The 18,716-nt window shown below is 39.4% G+C and overlaps 1 protein-coding gene across 3 annotated transcripts in view; it reads right to left on the reverse strand.

The window, feature by feature from the left end:
• The window catches only part of uggt2 (UDP-glucose glycoprotein glucosyltransferase 2), a 31,780-nt gene that overhangs the window by 6,594 nt on the left and 6,470 nt on the right, over positions 1 to 18,716 (reverse strand). For 2 of the 3 annotated variants that reach the window (XM_028393019.1, XM_028393018.1), the window contains exons 11-33: positions 18,407 to 18,467; positions 18,049 to 18,140; positions 17,758 to 17,908; positions 17,050 to 17,169; positions 16,875 to 16,960; positions 16,610 to 16,745; positions 16,230 to 16,361; positions 15,949 to 16,113; positions 15,215 to 15,338; positions 15,037 to 15,135; positions 13,895 to 13,989; positions 13,163 to 13,369; positions 10,971 to 11,102; positions 9,417 to 9,547; positions 9,081 to 9,176; positions 8,783 to 8,885; positions 8,342 to 8,421; positions 3,377 to 3,566; positions 3,118 to 3,276; positions 2,878 to 2,963; positions 915 to 999; positions 745 to 827; positions 426 to 449 (exon numbers count right to left, since the gene is read on the reverse strand). In XM_028393019.1, the coding sequence (XP_028248820.1) occupies positions 426 to 449; positions 745 to 827; positions 915 to 999; positions 2,878 to 2,963; positions 3,118 to 3,276; positions 3,377 to 3,566; positions 8,342 to 8,421; positions 8,783 to 8,885; positions 9,081 to 9,176; positions 9,417 to 9,547; positions 10,971 to 11,102; positions 13,163 to 13,369; positions 13,895 to 13,989; positions 15,037 to 15,135; positions 15,215 to 15,338; positions 15,949 to 16,113; positions 16,230 to 16,361; positions 16,610 to 16,745; positions 16,875 to 16,960; positions 17,050 to 17,169; positions 17,758 to 17,908; positions 18,049 to 18,140; positions 18,407 to 18,467 (2,637 nt within the window). The remainder of the gene's footprint in view (positions 1 to 425; positions 450 to 744; positions 828 to 914; positions 1,000 to 2,877; positions 2,964 to 3,117; positions 3,277 to 3,376; positions 3,567 to 8,341; positions 8,422 to 8,782; positions 8,886 to 9,080; positions 9,177 to 9,416; positions 9,548 to 10,970; positions 11,103 to 13,162; positions 13,370 to 13,894; positions 13,990 to 15,036; positions 15,136 to 15,214; positions 15,339 to 15,948; positions 16,114 to 16,229; positions 16,362 to 16,609; positions 16,746 to 16,874; positions 16,961 to 17,049; positions 17,170 to 17,757; positions 17,909 to 18,048; positions 18,141 to 18,406; positions 18,468 to 18,716) is intronic. The other variant, XM_028393020.1, reaches the window with a different exon arrangement.

Consider the following 18,716-nt stretch of genomic DNA (forward strand, 5'->3'; position numbering starts at 1 on the left):
AATCTACCAAACACCAAATACCTTAACCACAGGAACCTCAAAGAGGCGAAACAATCACCTGAATTAGCTAAGTTTGACATGAAGGAGCAGTGATCCTACCTTGAACTCCTCTGGCTGTCCCAGAGTACACAGTAAATGCATGGCTCTGTTGTCCACAGTACATTATGTTTGTGACTTTCTAACAAACACACACATACACACACTATAACACAATGTAGTGTTATTATTTTTAAAAAGTGACACATAAATAAACAAATGCAAAAAAAGTCCCTCAAAATGTTAAAGCCACTCTACTACACACAGGTTAGATGATAACATCGAGTCCAATTCAGCACAACTGAAAGCAGAAAATCAACACTGCATGCTAATGAGTATGACAAAGAAGTTTTTGGTGTTAAATGGCTTTCAGCAAAACCTTTGCCTACCTTTTCTCAAAAGTGCTCCAAACACTTCACACAGCAAGCATTAAGTGAGGAGACAGGGTCACACAGTTAGGAAGTGCTGGGGGGGCACACAAATGCACACACATACCTACAGAAGCACATATTTTTTGCGAGACTAGATCTTACAGCATAATATCGTAGTCTAGACCCAGGAGAGGAAAAAGATCTCCTGAAACCACAATGTATAATTGACAAATGGAAGGCACATCGGGACATCAATCAATCAAATCAATCAGTGAGCTTATGTATGCCACTGCCTGTCAGCTGAAGGAGCAGTTGAAACCCAATTAAAATTACATACCTTGCTATGGAGTCCCAAATGCCTTTGCTTTCACTTGTTTCACTTAAAAGATCTTCATTGATCTTATCTGCTTTTTTCTGCACCTATAATGATAAACAATTATCACCATGTACACTCAATCACTTTAGTGATATTTAAGCATTTAACATCAGTGCAACCACAGCACTCACCCTGACTTTGATGATCTTACTGTGGAAACTGTTCAACACAACTATAACATCACCAGCATCTGCTGGGGAATCAGTTCCATCATGACTGAAATAAAAAGCAGACAAACGGTGAGGAATCATTCACATTCATTGAGAGTAAAAAGTAATTATTATGAAACAGCAATGGATCTGCAGCTAATGCTTGACTTGGAAACTAATATGAAATTACCAAAACAGCAATAATTACAGAATTTAAAGACAAAATAAAAATAAGTAAGCAAGCAACCACAAATGTCATATAACAAAGCATGCTATATGTTTAATACTGTCAAAGTAACACATTATTTCAGCCTTATATATAACCATCTTTAGTTACACCATAATTACATCAACATAAAATGCATTTGTTTCTGAAATCCAGGATATTTACTGTAATTAATCCAGAACAAACTAAATATACACTATAGGTTTCTCTCATTAAGGAGACAACAGTTGCTAATGGACAGTGTAAGACAGTAAGAGAGAGCACACACTTAAAAGGCAGACACTGGGACAGATGCCAGGGTCACACATTGACCATATTCATTACCCTCTATCATCATTAAGAATCACCTTACCATTATTTTAACCATCACTACTTCCCAGCCATGCTGTACATAGTGGTAGATTTAATGAGAAAGACTGTACAGTATTGACTGTCTAACACAGCCTTTCAGTGTAATTGTTTTAGGACTGATTTGCCCAGTAGAAAATGTGTTTTGGCAGGCACAATCTGTAGGGTCTGAGGGTGAAACACCAGAGAGCAAACTTCAGGCAGAGATGAGCTATAGGCCAGGATGCTCAGCAAACCATTACAACCCAATTGCTTACTAAAGGCAAAAATCTAACCTTATCACTATGATAAATGTCCACATCTCATTGGACCCAAAGCACATCGCCCCCGCCCCTTTCTGCTCTAGCGCTGCTTGTGTTTTGCCCCCTCTGCTGTCACCACTGCAAATCAGTCTTTAGGGCTTGTGTTAGAAAGCACCAGAGATCAATCTGTATGCCTGCTCAGAGGAGAAGAGAACTGGCCATCTCATTCATCGCTGTCAGGGCGAGCCGCCGTTGTAGCACGGGGTGCAAGAGGAAAATGCACACTGGAGAGCACAGACACTCCCACTAGGCTCTGATCGGCCACCTAACCAGAGCAGAGTGCCGCTAACCACAAGAATAATGACACTGCCAAGGTGAAAAATGACATCACCTCTTAGCTTCACCTGGAGGATTGGGGGATAAATCTTGGTTGTCTGATATGATTCCAGAGGAACCGAGGGCTGTATGTGTCCTAAATCTTATGTGAGGATAGCCAAAGAGGACAATATCTGTGATTGTAGGGGCATCTAGTATGGTGCACTACAGGAAGTTGCCCATACAGACGCGACAACAATACATGATTGAAGGAGAACACTTTTCATGTTGTGTATATTTTGTATAATGAGCTACCTTGAAAAAGGTAGGAGGAAAAAAAGATAGAATTTAATTGGAGCAGTAGAAAACAGTTTTTAGTCATCCAGGAAAATTAGACAACGCAAGCACACTCAGTCTAGTATATACATCCTTTGACACCTACGCTGTCCTAACTAAAACACATTCTGCTGCAGATATTCTACAGTCTGAGGTCGATGGCATGGCAGGTGACCAGCTGAATCATCCCTCCACTCTGTCTTCTCTTTAATAGCAAGCCTTTCCTCCTACCTGTCTCTCTTTCCTCTATGCTGAGCAGAACTCCCTGCACTCATCAAAACCTTGTGTTGCCACAGTGTCAGCAGCTCTCCATGTTACCATAGTGATGAGTTTCATAGCTACCAGAAGGAAATGGAGAGGTAGCTGAAAACAACCTTGAAGCTGAGCTATTGATAAAGCTTCCTAATTATCAGCATTACTAACTTTGTGTTGCAGAACTATTTTATTAAATGTATAAGGTAATATCACAAAAACTCACGTGACAATCTGATAGATATCTTCTGATCTCCCTTTTCGCAATCTAAGGGTCCAGGCCCCGGGACTGGCTTTCAGCTGGAAATACCCCTGTTGCGATGTAAACAGTAACAGTTGAGAAAATGCCATAACAACTTACATTTGTTTTCTCAACCACTGAACCATGCAGCTTTTGTTACAAACTTAATACTTTGGTAGATAAGTTATCTAACTATGCAAAGAAACTGTAGAGAAGGTTGCTGACCAGGTTAGCCATGACAATAGTGTCATACATAAGCGGATCCCGACTCATGCCCAGGGTAAACTGCAGCCCACGAGGTGGTTGACCAGTTGACAAATCAAAACAGTGGCCTTCCAGCAAGAGGTGTTCCAGTTCAAATTCTGCTGCCACAACCGCATTGACCTGGAGACAACCACAAAAACAAACCAAGGTATGAAAGCAACCTTTTTCTTACTTGAGTGTGTTATGATAAGACTGCAAGGTAGAAATAGCTTAACAATACCTCCTGCAAGTGGATGTTATCCAAGTCATGGGGGCTGCTCACTGCCTGCACCATCCAGCTCTCTGGTGTGATCATATTAAGGGTGAGGAGTGGGGATTCTGGGAGCTCCATAAAACGGGCAACTGGCCCTGGAGACACGGTGTCGTTGGCCAAGAAAGCCACATCAGCCTCCAAGACATAGCGGTAAAAACTGTGAAGATAGGCAAAAACACAATAGAAAATTACAGCAAATACTTGCTAAATAACTGTAAGTTAATAAAATACAAAACTGTTTGACAAGGGAGTTAAAGTAGTGAACGCTTGAGTACTTTTTGACACTGGACTAATACAACAATTACATCCAAGAATTGCAGTATCCTCTTCAGCAAACACCGAAATGATGACATGTTGTGCAATACTGTTCTTCTAGTACAGGAGAGATGGGCTCTGTTGTGACAGCTGGGGATATACGATTTCTTCAAAGAGAGGACTGTAATACTATTACTGCTAGTGTTCCTGCTCAGCCAATAACAGAAATACATGCAGCAGCATGTGCACCAGAAAAAGTTCCTTCTCTCCATTATTATATCTGCCGCGGAGGCTAGCTCCAGGCTAATCTTTATGCTAATTGCATTTCTTCAGTCTGCCCTCTGACACAAAGGAGTCATTATGAGTGTAGATAACGTTGCAGATGATAAACATTGGCAATGCAAATTCTTTTAATTCAGAATGCCTTCTTAGCCTCACAGGTACATCGAAGCATTTCTTATTCACAGGAAGATTTCTCAAAAGTTAATTCCCACCATGGCAGCAGAAGCTGTGCTGTGGGAAAGGTTGCAGTTAAGGAGGCAAAACACAGCACACTAGAGAAAACACACTGTTTTCATTTGATTGGTTCCAATTTGTGAGTTGACCAATTCTCCGAGAGAAGAAAAGTGAGAGAAAGAAGATGAGCCGCCATGTGGTCTCTCTGCTACAGTCTCACCGCTATGAGAAGTATACGAGTGAATGAAATGAACCCACTGACGCAGAACAGGATTCATGTCCACCCACTGACAGCAGCATCTCAGGGGTGGGCTATAAGATTACCAGGCTTGTGCCTCTAAAGGAAATGTGAGTTGTAACGTTGTGGTTACAAACCCTGTTCAGGATCTTCTTGATGAAATGCATTTATAATGTTTTTAGCAGAAATAATAATTCATGGTGATATGTCACTTATATGTCAAGAGGGTATAAAACATTAACAGGTGTGCAGATTAACATGAACATATAGAACACCACTAACAACTAAAATCTCAGGCTGATTGTTCATAGTTTTGTCCTCTGCCTGTGAGTGCAGATTTTACCCTAAGAACTATGCTACGGCTCAGCTGGAAACATCCTGCTTATTTATCCCACACAAATGTAGAATGTAGCCATTTGTGTCAATTACAGATAGTTGTCACTCGGTAGGACAGGAAGTGGATGGGTTGGGGAGGGTGGATGTGGTTGAGTGATGTAGTAGGAGGACTTGTTTCAATCAATTCTATTTCAGTGAGTCAAAACAGGTCACTGTGAATAGTCCTGTCACATCTAAATCTGCAAGCAAGAATAAATGATCACCCTGCTACCCACCCAAAGGAATTCTTTTCCCAAATTCGGACACTTGCCTTGATCCCACCATTACTGTATTTATAAGTCAGTTACAGTTAAATTGTACATGATGATAAAGCAACGTTATACCAAACAATCTGCTGTGATGTGGAAGATATAGCGGAGGCACTTCTTGTGAGTAACTCCTTCATGGTTCTGGCAGAAATCCTGTGGTTAATTTTCACATGTACAGTTGATATATTCCTGAAACTGCTTCTGCATGTTTTCAATTTCCCTCCTACTCTACAGCACACGACAACATGAAAGATTGGAATGATTGGATCCGGATTCTTTCAACCATAACATAACAGGAACTTATTTAATCAGACACACATATGCAAAAAAAATTGAATAAGAGTAATATTTTCCATCATAATAATGTCTTATTTCAGTGGTGATTTTTTATGACACAGTCCATCTAGTTTGCTAATATGTGGATTGCAATTTTATTCACACAAATGACTCAACCTATAAAGTAGGGATGGGCGTTTAAATTGATTAATTTGAATTTTGTTTTTCATGAAAATTCATAAATAAATTTCATGAAAATAAATGTTAAATTTCACCGCTGACACACACCCCTGTGCTCCCGGAGTTCAAAGTGGGCTCAGCCCTCCCCCACCTGTATCCGACCAAGTCGCACTTGAACAACATGGCAGAGAAGAACTTGCCTCTAATAAAAATCATCTTTTCTCACAGTGCTGCAAAGATCTTTGATAATAACGATGTCACACTCTCTCCTGATCGCCCGCGTCACTGTGTGTTGAGTGTGTGTATAATGTATATTATGTATATGAATGTATAGTGTGAATAATCAAAGGAGTGAGAGCTCTTGGTGAGAGCAAGATCTTTAAAACACAAGTTTTTGGACCATGTCCACAAACCGGACAGACAGCTGAATGCTGCGGCCGAGAGACAGAGGACTGTAGCCTAATGCCAGACTAAGAGTTTAGACGGGATGCGGAAGAAGAGTAAAGGTGTCGCACTCTGTGCTGTGTTTTTATAATAATAATAAATAATAATGTCCTTCAATCATGATGCAGGTGCTCTGGCTTGTTAGATACAGCCTGGCCCATGATACAGACTTGACTAGTTGCCCATAACTGGTTATACAGTCATGTGAAAAAATTAGGACACCCTTTGAAAGCATGTGGTTTTTTGTAACATTTGTAATAAATGGTTATTTAATCTCCGTTTCAACAATACAGAGAGATTAAAGTAATCAAACTAAACAATGAAAACTGAAGAAAAGTCTTTTCAAGATCTTCTGTAAATGTCATTCTACAAAAATGCCTATTCTAACTGAGGAAAAAGATAGGACACCCTTGCCCCTAATAGCGAGTGTTACCTCCTTTGGCTGAAATAACTGCAGTGAGACGGTTCTTGTAGCCATCTACCAGTCTCCGACATCGGTCTGAGGAAATTTTACCCCACTCCTCAATGCAGAACTTTTTCAGCTGTGAGATGTTTGAGGGGTTTCTTGCACGTACAGCCCTTTTCAAGTCACCCCACAGCATCTCAATGGGATTCAAATCTGGACTTTGACTTGGCCATTCCAGGACTCTCCATTTCTTCTTTTTCAGCCAATCTTTGGTTGATTGACTAGTATGTTTTGGGTCATTGTCATGTTGCATGGTCCAGTTCCGCTTCAGCTTTAATTTTCTAACTGATGGTCTCACATGTTCTTCAAGCACCTTCTGATACACAGTAGAATTCATGGTGGATTCTATGATGGTGAGCTGACCAGGTCCTGCTGCAGCAAAGCAGCCCCAAACCATGACACTTCCACCTCCATGCTTCACAGTTGGTATGAGGTTCTTTTCTTGGAATGCTGTATTTGGTTTACGCCAAACATGTCCTCTGCTGTTGTGTCCAAATAATTCCATTTTGCACTCATCTGTCCAAAGCACATTATTCCAGAAGTCCTGGTCTTTGTCAACTTTATCTCTGGCAAATGTCAGTCTGGCCTTGATGTTTCTCTTGGAAAGCAAAGGTTTCCTCCTTGCACACCTCCCATGCAAGTTAAAGTTGTACAGTCTCTTTCTGATTGTAGAGGCATGTACTTCTACATCAACAGTAGCCAGAGCCTGCTGTAGTTCTCGAGATGACACTTTAGGGTTTTTGGAGACCTCTTTTAGCATCTTGCGGTCTGCTCTTGGGGTGAACTTGCTGGGGCGACCAGTCCTGGGCATGTTGGCAGTTGTTTTGAAAGCCCTCCACTTGTAGACTATCTTCCGGACAGTGGAATGGCTGATTTCAAAATCTTTTGAGATCTTTTTAAATCCCTTCCCAGACTCATAGGCTGCTACAATCTTTTTTCTGAAGTCCTCTGACAGCTCTTTTGCTCTCACCATGGTGCTCACTCTCACTTCAACAGTCAGGAGCACACCAAACTAAATGTCTGAGGTTTAAATAGGGCAAGCCTCATTCAACATGCAGAGTAACGATCTACTAATTATGTGCACCTGGTGTGATATACCTGTGTGAGATCTGAGCCAATTTAAGAGGGAATACATGTGAGGGTGTCCTATCTTTTTCCTCAGTTAGAATAGGCATTTTTGTAGAATGACATTTACAGAAGATCTTGAAAAGACTTTTCTTCAGTTTTCATTGTTTAGTTTGATTACTTTAATCTCTCTGTATTGTTGAAACGGAGATTAAATAACCATTTATTAAAAATGTTACAAAAAACCACATGCTTTCAAAGGGTGTCCTAATTTTTTCACATGACTGTAGGTATGCTGAAAATTTAACCTACGGTAACTACACATTGTCCATTTTAACTTATTTTTATATTATTATTATTTCAGCACCTCAAACTGAGGCATGCAGCCAAGTGGGGGACACCTAAAAACAGCCTACATTGGGCAAATCATTTTTAAAATGGGTTGTTTTTAGCAAAGTGGAAAAAAAATTGTAAATCAGGTTTTATGTGAAAAAAATCAGGAAATGTTATTTTTAAGCCATATCGCCCAACCCTACTATCACAAAAGTAAAGTATCACATAAATAAAAGAAAACACATCTACAACTACATAACAACAACAATAACACCTAACCACCCAGCAGTCCTAATGCCGCTGGACAATTTCACCATTTCACTTGCTACTGTTTTTTATTACTACTGTTTTTATACTGCATGGCTTAAACCTCAGCAGTGAAAGTTGTAAGCAATTTGCCCAGAGATGCAAGTGGAGGCCCAGAGCAATAACGTGGTGTTATTAAGCAGATTGCATCTGTGCAGTATAATCTTACAAAGGGACTGAGTGAGGCAGAGATGCTAAGTCTGCAGCAGTGAGAGGATACACAAACAAGCCAAACAGGAAAATGTAATTACTGTTGGAGCTGGACTTACCTCTTGAGGGGCATCTCGGACAACTTGGCCCTGCAATTCATAAACACCTGCAGTCTCACATTGACCACTTGACTGAGCACCTGCAGGATTCACCAAAAGAGAAGATCAAAATTTTGGGGAAAGTATAATTTAATGCAGCAGACAAACCTAATTATGTAGAGAATAATCTGGTTATAACATAAATGAGCATGCTTGCATTCACTTCTGGAAAGTGTATGAGTCAATTAAGGCATTTTTCCCAGATCAAATTTACCAGACGGAACTATAAAAAGTTATGTATAGGTGAACATGGATCCTACGGTCAATCTAAGGATGAAAAAAGACAAAATTCAGTTTGAACTGAACTGCTGGGCCAGCTACCTTTCCTTTCAGGGAAAGTGATGTTAAAGCATCTTTGATTTAGCAGGAATTAAAGGAGAAGAATACAACTTTACAACTCACATTTAGGAGAGAAGAAATTTTCTGTGCCTCTCTGGTAAGGGGGTCAACAATGGCCACGACGTCATAGAACACCTCGTTCTCACGCGGAGAGAGATGGAGCACACTGAAGACGAGAACAGCACACCAAAGCGGATTCAACAAAACAAGCTTGTACAATCCTTATTCAGCAAAACTGCAAGTCAAAAGATTCGCATTTCTGCACTGCCATGAAATGATGGCAAAGCGAATTTCAGGTCCATTATAACAAAAAAGTACGGGACGTCAGTGTGAGACAGCAGAAAAAAAAAACATTTCCCACCTGTGGTTGTCTTTAACAAAGTGGACATCCCGCCTGACCTCTCCTTTGGGAGCTGCAGTTAGAAGGGCATCAACTTTCATGACAAAGTCACTGGCACTGAGGGAAAAGAGGTCAGTCCATCATTAAGAATTTGTGTTAGGAGGGACGTCAAACAGAGCTTAGATAAAAAAATATCAGTTATGGCTGAGAGTGGGGGGAAAGACAAAAGTGACCCAAAGGAAAAAAAGGTTAAAATATGCAAAAAGATGCAAAAGAGGCATTTCCACCGCAGACAGCTAAAATGAGAAGTAAGGGACGTTTTATTTCAGATAAATAAGCTATAAAATATAAACATACTGCTTCAGCTTTATCCCCATCTGTTTAACATTGGCTTTGACTTTCTCTGCAGAACCGCTCAGTGTAATCTTCTCCAGTAAGTGGAAATCCTCCACAGTGAATTCTTCCTGCTCTTCAAATGGACCAAGGATCTAACAGGAAGAAAATAATGCAGTCAGACCACGACTTTTCCAATTCTTATCTCAGCATGTATTATTTACAACAAGCCCAAGGGATGGTAAATGTAATGTGATTGTGACACTGTGTTTTATCCACTTAAAGTCATGCTATCTAGTGATACTGCTTGTTTTTCCCCCTATATCCTGTTTAGGGAGTAGAGCCCTTCCACTGCAGCATAGGAATGTAAGATCATATTAATTGTTAGTGCCAGCTCAGAGGCTGGTCCCTCTTATTCGCAATGCTGCTACTGCTGCTGAGTCATCAGTCATCAGCTCTGTACACAATAAAAACACACAAGCACACACACAGTGCCACCTGTGACCTTTGAGACATGGATGTCAAGCAGATTTGACGGCAGTAACAAAGTACTCTAAAAACACAAGAGGGAAAAAGAGCAGCCCAGTAACAGCAAATACATTACTATTAACAAACAAAAGCAAACAATACAGGTAACATTTAACCAATGCTTGTCCTTGGTGACAATACAGTGTGGTCTATCCAACAGGAATCTGGCTTTAAATCCTTATTAAAATTAAGTAAGAATCCTGTACATTTGCACACATAAAATTACTTAAACTGACCTAAAGCCCTACCTTTGAATATTAACAATGTTTTAAATGGTTTTTGAATATTTTTTTAAGTATTACTAGCACATTTATGTAGAAAATTGTTGTAAGTGATGTTTTTTTATTTTCATAAGGTGTTTTAAATGTTTTAACTGCATTTCATTTTTTACAATTGGCCGAGGTGATTTGTTTTGTGTGTTTGAGTGTGTGAGTCATACTGAGGAGAAGAAAAGAGAAGCTGTGAGTTAAAATATGTTTTGACTGTCATTGGCTTTTTGTTCAGGCAGTTGTCACACCTACCCTTTGTTTTTTTTGATAACAATATACAATAGTCAGGTAGATGCTTGTGCACAGGAAATAAAACATTAGCACACATTTGTTGTAATTTCAGTTTCTCTCTTAAGTGCTGGTAGAAAGCCACACTCAAGACTTCTGAACAAGAGTTCAGAGGTCCCTGATAAGACACCAATTAAAGCTGATATCATCAGCCATGTTTGAATTTTTTTCATTTAAACTGAAGATAAGAATTAGTATTTTATAAACACTTTAAAGAGCTGTTGTGCCAGAAGTTCCTGCTTGTGCAGCATGATTGCTGTCAGGATGAATTATGTATCTTCTGCCAGTTGATTTACTGCACAAATAATGACAAACATAAATATGATTATGGGGACAAAGTCACTGGTGTTTAAGAGTCCTTTGAGATCAACTGGAGTTTAAAGTACTCATGATTCAATTCTAACTAGAGTCCGATTCATGTGACACCAGTTCACAACTTTGGTTGTTAGTAAAGACGCCTAACGGAGCCATGTTGAAGCTTGTGTCCACTCACCCTGCCATTGCTGATCACTGCCCGCTGTCCAGGACTCAGTTTCAGGACATCTTGACAAAACAGCTGCTGACTGTGGATAAAATCTACTTCCAGTGTGTTGAACTTTTTCTCGAAGGCATCGATATCCATGCCCTAAAGTAGGAAAAACAGGTACAATGATCAGCTCAGAAATAAATACAAAATACATTGATTTCTAATAAATTTGTGACATAATGTATTAAATTGTGATGTAACTCAAGGATCCAATTGAATAGTGGAAGGACAGATCTCCAACCTGTCCAAAAACAAAGTGATGCATTGGCAAAAAAAATGCTGCATCTAAGGCAAAAACAAAATAATAATAATAAGAAAAAAAAAATAACAATGTCATTGACGCCCTGTATCAGCACAATGACAGCTTTCAAACATAAAATATTTCAGCTACACCTGTCAGGAATGCACATGTGTGAAAATGAGATTAATCAATTTGTAATTATTGTAACGCACTTTTAATTAAACCCCAGTCATTTTTGTCTATAACAAATTAGGTGTGGGAGTGTGGAAGGTTTGTGGAGTCAGGTTATTAGTTTCTCCAACGTTTCTCTCCTCAGGAGAACAGGTGAAATACCAATAATGTCAGCACAATCCAGTCAGCAAGTCTGACAGCCAATAATAAACTCATATCCCTTGGCTTTGGGTCTCAAGTCACACAGCTACCTCCTATCTTTCCACTGCTATTTCCATTGCATTTCTTCCTGCATTGTTTAAGGTTGGTATAATTGTTATAGTAGGTCCCAAATCAAACATGTACCGTACTCTTGATGGGGGAGATAGGAGCTCTCCTGTCAGCTGATCTGTTGATTAATGATTAACAATTTGTTTGCATATATGCAGTGCTGTGTGGGTGGATACTTCATGCTGTAGCATGGGCAACACTGGTGGTTGTGGCTTACAGTAGCAGAGTGATGGTCAGGCCTGGCTGAACACATGTGGCTCACACAAACACAAACTGCGAGGAGGAGCTTGGCTATCCATCAGCTGTAGGACACCAGGTACACAACCAGCACTTTTTAGTTAAAGATTTGTTGTGTAAAGCCTGTCTTGTGAAAGCCCTTGTGACATTTCAAGTGGAACTGACAGTGAGCAGGCTGTTTGCCTTGATATCCACAGGGTGTGGAGCATCATGTGTGCTCTAAATGTATTCTGTAAGCTGATAGCCACGACAGGCAGGAGAATATGGGCTCATCAATCACCATTTTCTCTGACTGTGCACTTAAAACAAGACAGCAGTGTCAGACAAATCTCAGCATGAGCTGATACCCAATCTTTCCTTTGGTAGTACCTTTATCAACTCGGCATAAAAGCCATTCTTAAATAAAGTTGAAAACAATATTAAGATTTGTCCAAAAAAGGGTGAAACTAAAAATCAACTAAATAAATCCAACTAAAAAACTTACTACTTACAACACAGTATATTCTTCAAGAACTCTTCAATTTTGCACTGATGGGATGAAATTCTTTAAATTGTCATTGGCAAAATTACCGATTCGAATCACTGGCTGGAATCATCCTAAACAATAGTATAATACTGAAATACGCCACACTTCTACAGATGTAACATATATGTCACGACTAACGCCGATGAGCATCATATCTGTACGTGAACAGGCCTGCACATAAGTAAACATTTGAAGACCAGCACGTAGACAAATGTATTTTTAACAACTTAGTTGTTTGAGAAAGGTAGATTTTGAAATAGTATCAGTATTGACAGTATCAGTATGGGTAGCACACTTTTTTTATATTTTATATTATTTATTTATATTTTATCAGGTTTGAAAACCTCTAGCAAACTGTATTGTGCAGAAATCCCTCTTAGGTCACATAAACTGCACTTGTCGATTGTTTCTGTCCATGCTAGTTTACTTTGCTGTCTGTGAGTGTCGTGGCATGTTCTTGAAAATAATAAATCTTTTATTAAGAGGACGATAAGCCATGGTTAAAACATTTCACAAGATGATAGCCTAAAAATGTAGTTTGTCAAATCAGAACTATATATATATAGACGAGAAAAATCAATGCCAATTTGTTTCTTCACTATTTACATTCTCTGCATGTGTATCAACATCTGCAGGAAACAACATACATTTACTCACAGTGAAAATAAGATGTTTAGAATCAGATTATTTCTAACAAAGCAGCTTCTTCTTTACCTGCATCAGTAAGTCCTTCATCTTGGTCCCCTGCTGAAGGAGCTGGCTGCTCTCCTCTTTCAGGAGTTTATGCACAAACTCTGCTGCAGCCTTATTCTTCTGGGTGAGTAGAGAGGCCCAGATAGCCCTGTACAGCACAGTGTTATCTTCGCTGGGCTTTTCACTGGGGTTATCTATTACCCCGACACGTACTCCAGAGCTGGCCTTCTGCTTGCACACACACAAACAAAACAGTGATAGAATTTATACTAATATCACACATTCTCATATATCCAGAGAACCACAGATGTCAATGAGCAAGAGCCACAGGAAGAGAGTGTAAAAGCTTATAAGTAACAGTAAAGTTTAACTTTCTTATTCGTTAAAAATAAGCTAATTTACATCTACCGTAATTAATCTTGTCTTTTTTAATTATTTGAATTAATCTTATGAATGAACGGTAGCTACATTCTTTAGGAAACGTCTGTATTGATTGAGTTTGTGAGAGCACACAATTCACACTGAATTTACATATTGATTTATTTACACTGTAATTAGTATCTTACTTCAAGATATTGAGTTCAGTTGACATGTTTTGTAGCTGTACATGCACCAACTGCAAGTTGTGCATCAGTGGCTTATATAATATAGGCCATAAAAAGTAGTACAACATAACCTACAAAATGAGATAAGTGAGAAGAAAAATGAGAAGAAAATAAGAATAAATAAGAATAGCGAGTCAGCTGTACTCACCACATGTTTCAGAGCACTGAGCAAAAGTTTTCGTCCTGAAACATTTTCAAAATCTGCAGCTACCCACATGGTCACAGGACTTACCCCATCATCACCTATGAGAAAAGAACAGAAACTTTTTTTGTACTGCAAACAGATAAAAAGCATTTAACTCATCCATCATGTTATATACAGAAGATTTTGGTAAAAGATTTTGGCTGGCCAAGGTTGGGTGAAGGATTCTGGACTGATAAACACTCAGTGGCCATTTTCCATTCCACTACCACATCTGAAAGGTGTTCTACAGAATAGAGATTTGGAGACAGTGAGGCCACTGGTGTACTCCGAACTCACTGTCAAGTTGGTGGACCAGCCTGAGATAATTTTGTCGTGGCACTATCATTCCAGAACTGAATGCATATGTAGCACTGACTGTCACCCAACATCTGCTCAATTGTAGTTCTGGGTTAACATAACAACCACCATGACAATATTCTTTCATGTATAACTGATTGCATTAAGGTGATGGTGTAAAGGTATACTGTACATAATGAGTTGGCCTCCGAATGTATAATTGGAGTGTTAGACAAGTGTAGCTGAGCCACTCTGACTGAAGAGTACTAACCTAATTATAAACTGATTGTAAGACAAAAAGTGAGATGATATTAGATACAAGCATAACAATGCATGGCCAGCTTGGGTGTCAGAGACCGGGAGATCTGGCAGACTCCTCAGCATGTTACAGGAGAGCTGTGCCACCTGTCATAGTTTTAGTCCCCCCAGCCAGTCAGAAAAGCAGGTAGTCTGCTAGTCCACAGAGGGAGGATGCAATCAGCCTCCTCAGCCTCACTGCAGCTACACAGTGGGCCTGAGCAGAGGAATTCAGCTCTGATGACCATTTATACTGCTGGCCCAAAGCCAGTCTCATAACCCAGCAATGATCTTGCTAGAGGCAGAGCCTGTCTGCCTTAACAATGGTCAATTCCACATTTTGATAGATCAGTAAAGCAGCATAGGATTAATTATGTTTAGATACTGCTGATATTAAAGTGCTCAGTAAATAAGAGTGCAATTGTTATTACACTGTGAATATGTAAGGTACGTATACCGTTGCATTCATCCAAAATATTGCTCATTTGCAAGAAAAATAAATATGTTCTTACCACTATTTGTGAAGTACTTCATTCTCTTAGCCATCATTGCTGTTTTGTCTCTGGAGTCCAAGTATGAAAACATAGTTGTGTCCTCCCAATCATCTACAACTGCAAGGAAGTATAAGATGAGAGAAAATATAAACAATAAATCAATGCTGGATGGTGTAAGATGAGTGGTATAAGTCACCTGGGGTGGCTGTGAAGTCAAGGTACTTTCGGTCTGTGCTTAAAATAAGAGGATTCATCCTGGGAACCACGTTGGCCTGTTCCATTAGATAGTCCACCACATCTGAGCCCTCAGTTAACTGACCCTGTAAGGTACAGAACAAAAAGAATGTGAGCTGCATCACTGACCAGAACAATCTAATAAGGATGTACTGCACACATAAATGCAATGAAGGGTGAAGAGCAAACTAGTAAAAAGGAAAAAAGCTAAAAATCAGGTAATATGCTTTTCAATATTTACTACAGTATTCTGAATGCCTAGAATTAGCCTCCTTTAAACTGCTTTCATCACTGTGCTCTTTTTGATGTTTGTTTACTTTTGATGAGTAAATCACAACAAAAAAGTTCTACTGTCAAAATGAATAGGGTAATTTTGGTTGGTAAAGCATATCCTATTTAACGTATGTAACATATTTAAACAAATAAATACAACTGCATTTTTTTTAACTGTTTGAAGACCCTAACAAAAAGAGGTTAAAAAGGACCAACCATCACTCTTGTGTTCTTGTGGTACATTGTGTTAGCTAATTGTGTTAAAAGGCTAACTGATGATTAGAAAACCCTTGCACAATTATGTTAGCACAGCTGAAAACTGCTGTGCCAATCAGAGAAGGTATAAAACTGGCCTGGGTGACCCCAAACTTTTGGACGGTAGTGTGTGTGTGTGTGTATATATATATATATCTCTTCACATACCATAAAGACAGCTCTCTGAAAGGCAGTGGTGGTGTCCATTATGCGCTGCAGGATGATGGTTTCCAGGTCCTCTGGGTCCATCTCATCTGGGCTCAAAGGAACTCCATTAAATAAAGCCAGAGGCAGTGCACCCAGGCCACTCCTTTTGTAGAAGAGCGCACCTTCCTGGAGCAACAAAATTATAGAATGAACAAGTCTATTGCTGTTTATTAAGAATTGTTAGAGTAATTGTTTTTCTTTTAATGTAACACAAAGAGGAGAGAAGAAGAGGTTTATCTTACCTTTCTTTTATAGTCATACTCAGATTCTAATCCTAGAATCTTTTCAGAATTGGCTTTGGGAAATTTTCTCTTCAGGTATGCAGAGATTGTATCAGCAGACAACGTCTCCCCTACGTCTACTTTGGTGTATAACTGCAAGAGAGTGGCAAATCAGTTCAGACTTGGCTTCACATCCCTGCCACTGCCACTGTCAATTTCTAATTCTAAAAAAAACTGATAGCAGTGGCAAAAGCCCACTGACTCATCTAGTCCAACAATGTCTAAAACTGTGGGATAACACAAAGCACAATAAAGCAACTGACTTCTTAGACACGAAGAGATATGAGCTGGCAAGAAGCACTTGCTAAAACAACAGAGATTTATATATGTGATATACTTACTGAGACCATAGACATCAGAGCCTGGGATAAATCGTACTCGTCTGCAATGTAATTTAGCAGACGGTAAAATCCAACACCTGCATCTGAGAAGCCATCAATCTCATCTTTGGTGTTGACAACAAACACAAATCCAATTCTATAGAAACGGGACAAAACAAGTATTCAATTTGCAGGTGAAATAAGAATCACAACCTGGTAAAGATTATAAATTCCAAGAGTGGACTGCATAAACAGATGTGGAAGTATAAGAAATGACAGCACCAACCTCAAGGGGATCTTGTGCTTGTAGAAGAGCTCTGCTAGTTTCATCAGCTCAACACTTTCTTCCTGCAATGGATCCAAGAACAGCACCTGAAAACAAAGGAATTATTATCAAACCTGGGTCTTACCATTACCTGTTATTAAGTAGTGTTGCATGTATGTTGTTCTGATAAACTCACCAGGTTAAAGAAATTGCGTCTTATCTGCCGGATGACTCCAGGAAAGGTGGCTCTGAGGAGCTCCTGTACACCTGTCGGCCAGCTGTGGTACATGGGGTCGTTCTCAATGTCATTCATCCACTGGAGCATTTATGACAAAAAGAAGACATGATGAATATATTCACGGGTTACAGCAGCAGAACAGAAGACCAGACATTTGTATATTATCAGTATATTTCCTGAGGTTCTACTTGTATAAAGACATATTGATAAATGACCAGAATCACAGATGCAAAGGAATCTGTTACTGGTAGCCAATCTGGCTCTAACAGTATTCTTTCTTTTGCTCTCTCTGTTCCTTTGTCACCGTCACTCTTTCAGGAACACATACAGCACATAATCTTAGCCTCTACATGGGGGGAAATGTTAGCTGAAATTACAAACATCTTGATTGAAAATGGACAGGTTTAATATCTTATTCTTTATATCTCTGACATTTTTATAGTACTAAGAATATTAAAATGGCCAGAGGTGCAAAATGAAATCGTGCAAGTTTGAAATTTGATACGTTTTCTTGGCTAACTTCCAAGTTAATAATTGAGGTTTCTGGTGGGACTGAGATTGTTGCAATAGCCTGCTGACTGATCCACTGAGTGGAAAAAAAGAAAAAAAAAAACACCTTCACTGTTCATATGGGCCTAGAGAATAATGCTTTTGGACAGCACTCACCATTATAGCTGGATGTCTGATATCTAAGGCATAGCTGTCATCTACTGAGTTCACAGGTAACCTTAGTAGCTTGCTTTGATGTTCTCCCTTTATGCCTAGGTTATGAAGCCCCTCCAACACCCTGGCCTCTCCTCGGAGGATGTCCAAAATGCTGTAAGTACAAAGTCACTGGTTATCTTTAAAACATATAGCTGTGTGAAGGGAACTAGCATTGCAGCAGGATGCCTGCACCTAAATGTAGGTCTGAGGCTTCCTGAGGAGAGCCTGGGTAGACCACCACTGGGTTCCTACCTGAAAGGATTGTGAATGTCCAGATCAATGTGCAGTCCATTGATGAAAAGTTCTCCATCTCCCGGGTGAACACCAATGGTCTCACTAAGATGCTGAGAGAACAAGCTCCAAGTGTTAGTCTAATGCCAAAACCGACTAGATGAGTGATTCTAACATTAAAGTTGTTACTGGCACTAAGTAGAAAGGATAAATTGTGCAAAGAGAGCAGGAGAAAAGAAAAAAATAAAATGTCCAATTATGGAATTTATTGCAGGTATAGATTAGAAACTCTGAAATAAAATGTGTGCAGTAGCGACGGATATTATCAAAGATACCCCCTTTGTACAATCATGTGGGAACACTGCTTATGATATCGCACCTTTTGGTTCTCCTCAATTTCTTTTCTCATTTCCTGCTTTACGGCCACTCTTGTCAGTGATCTGTGGGAACAGTAAAACATGTACAGTCACCATCAGCTTTTACCACATCCCCAGCCAGTAGTAAAATGCCAGTTTTAATCTCCAAAAACCTGTGGGTCCTCAAGATGGTGCGTTTGCAGTCAATTCCCTATAAACACCCAACTCTTACTCAGCAGTTTTTGGCGTTATTACAAGCTGCCTGAACCAAAGTATAAGCAAAAGTCAAAAATATAATTAAATCTCTGTAATAGAGATTTATATTTTTTATAT

Source organism: Parambassis ranga, chromosome 21 (genome assembly GCF_900634625.1).
Source record: "Parambassis ranga chromosome 21, fParRan2.1, whole genome shotgun sequence".
Taxonomy (NCBI): domain Eukaryota; kingdom Metazoa; phylum Chordata; class Actinopteri; family Ambassidae; genus Parambassis; species Parambassis ranga.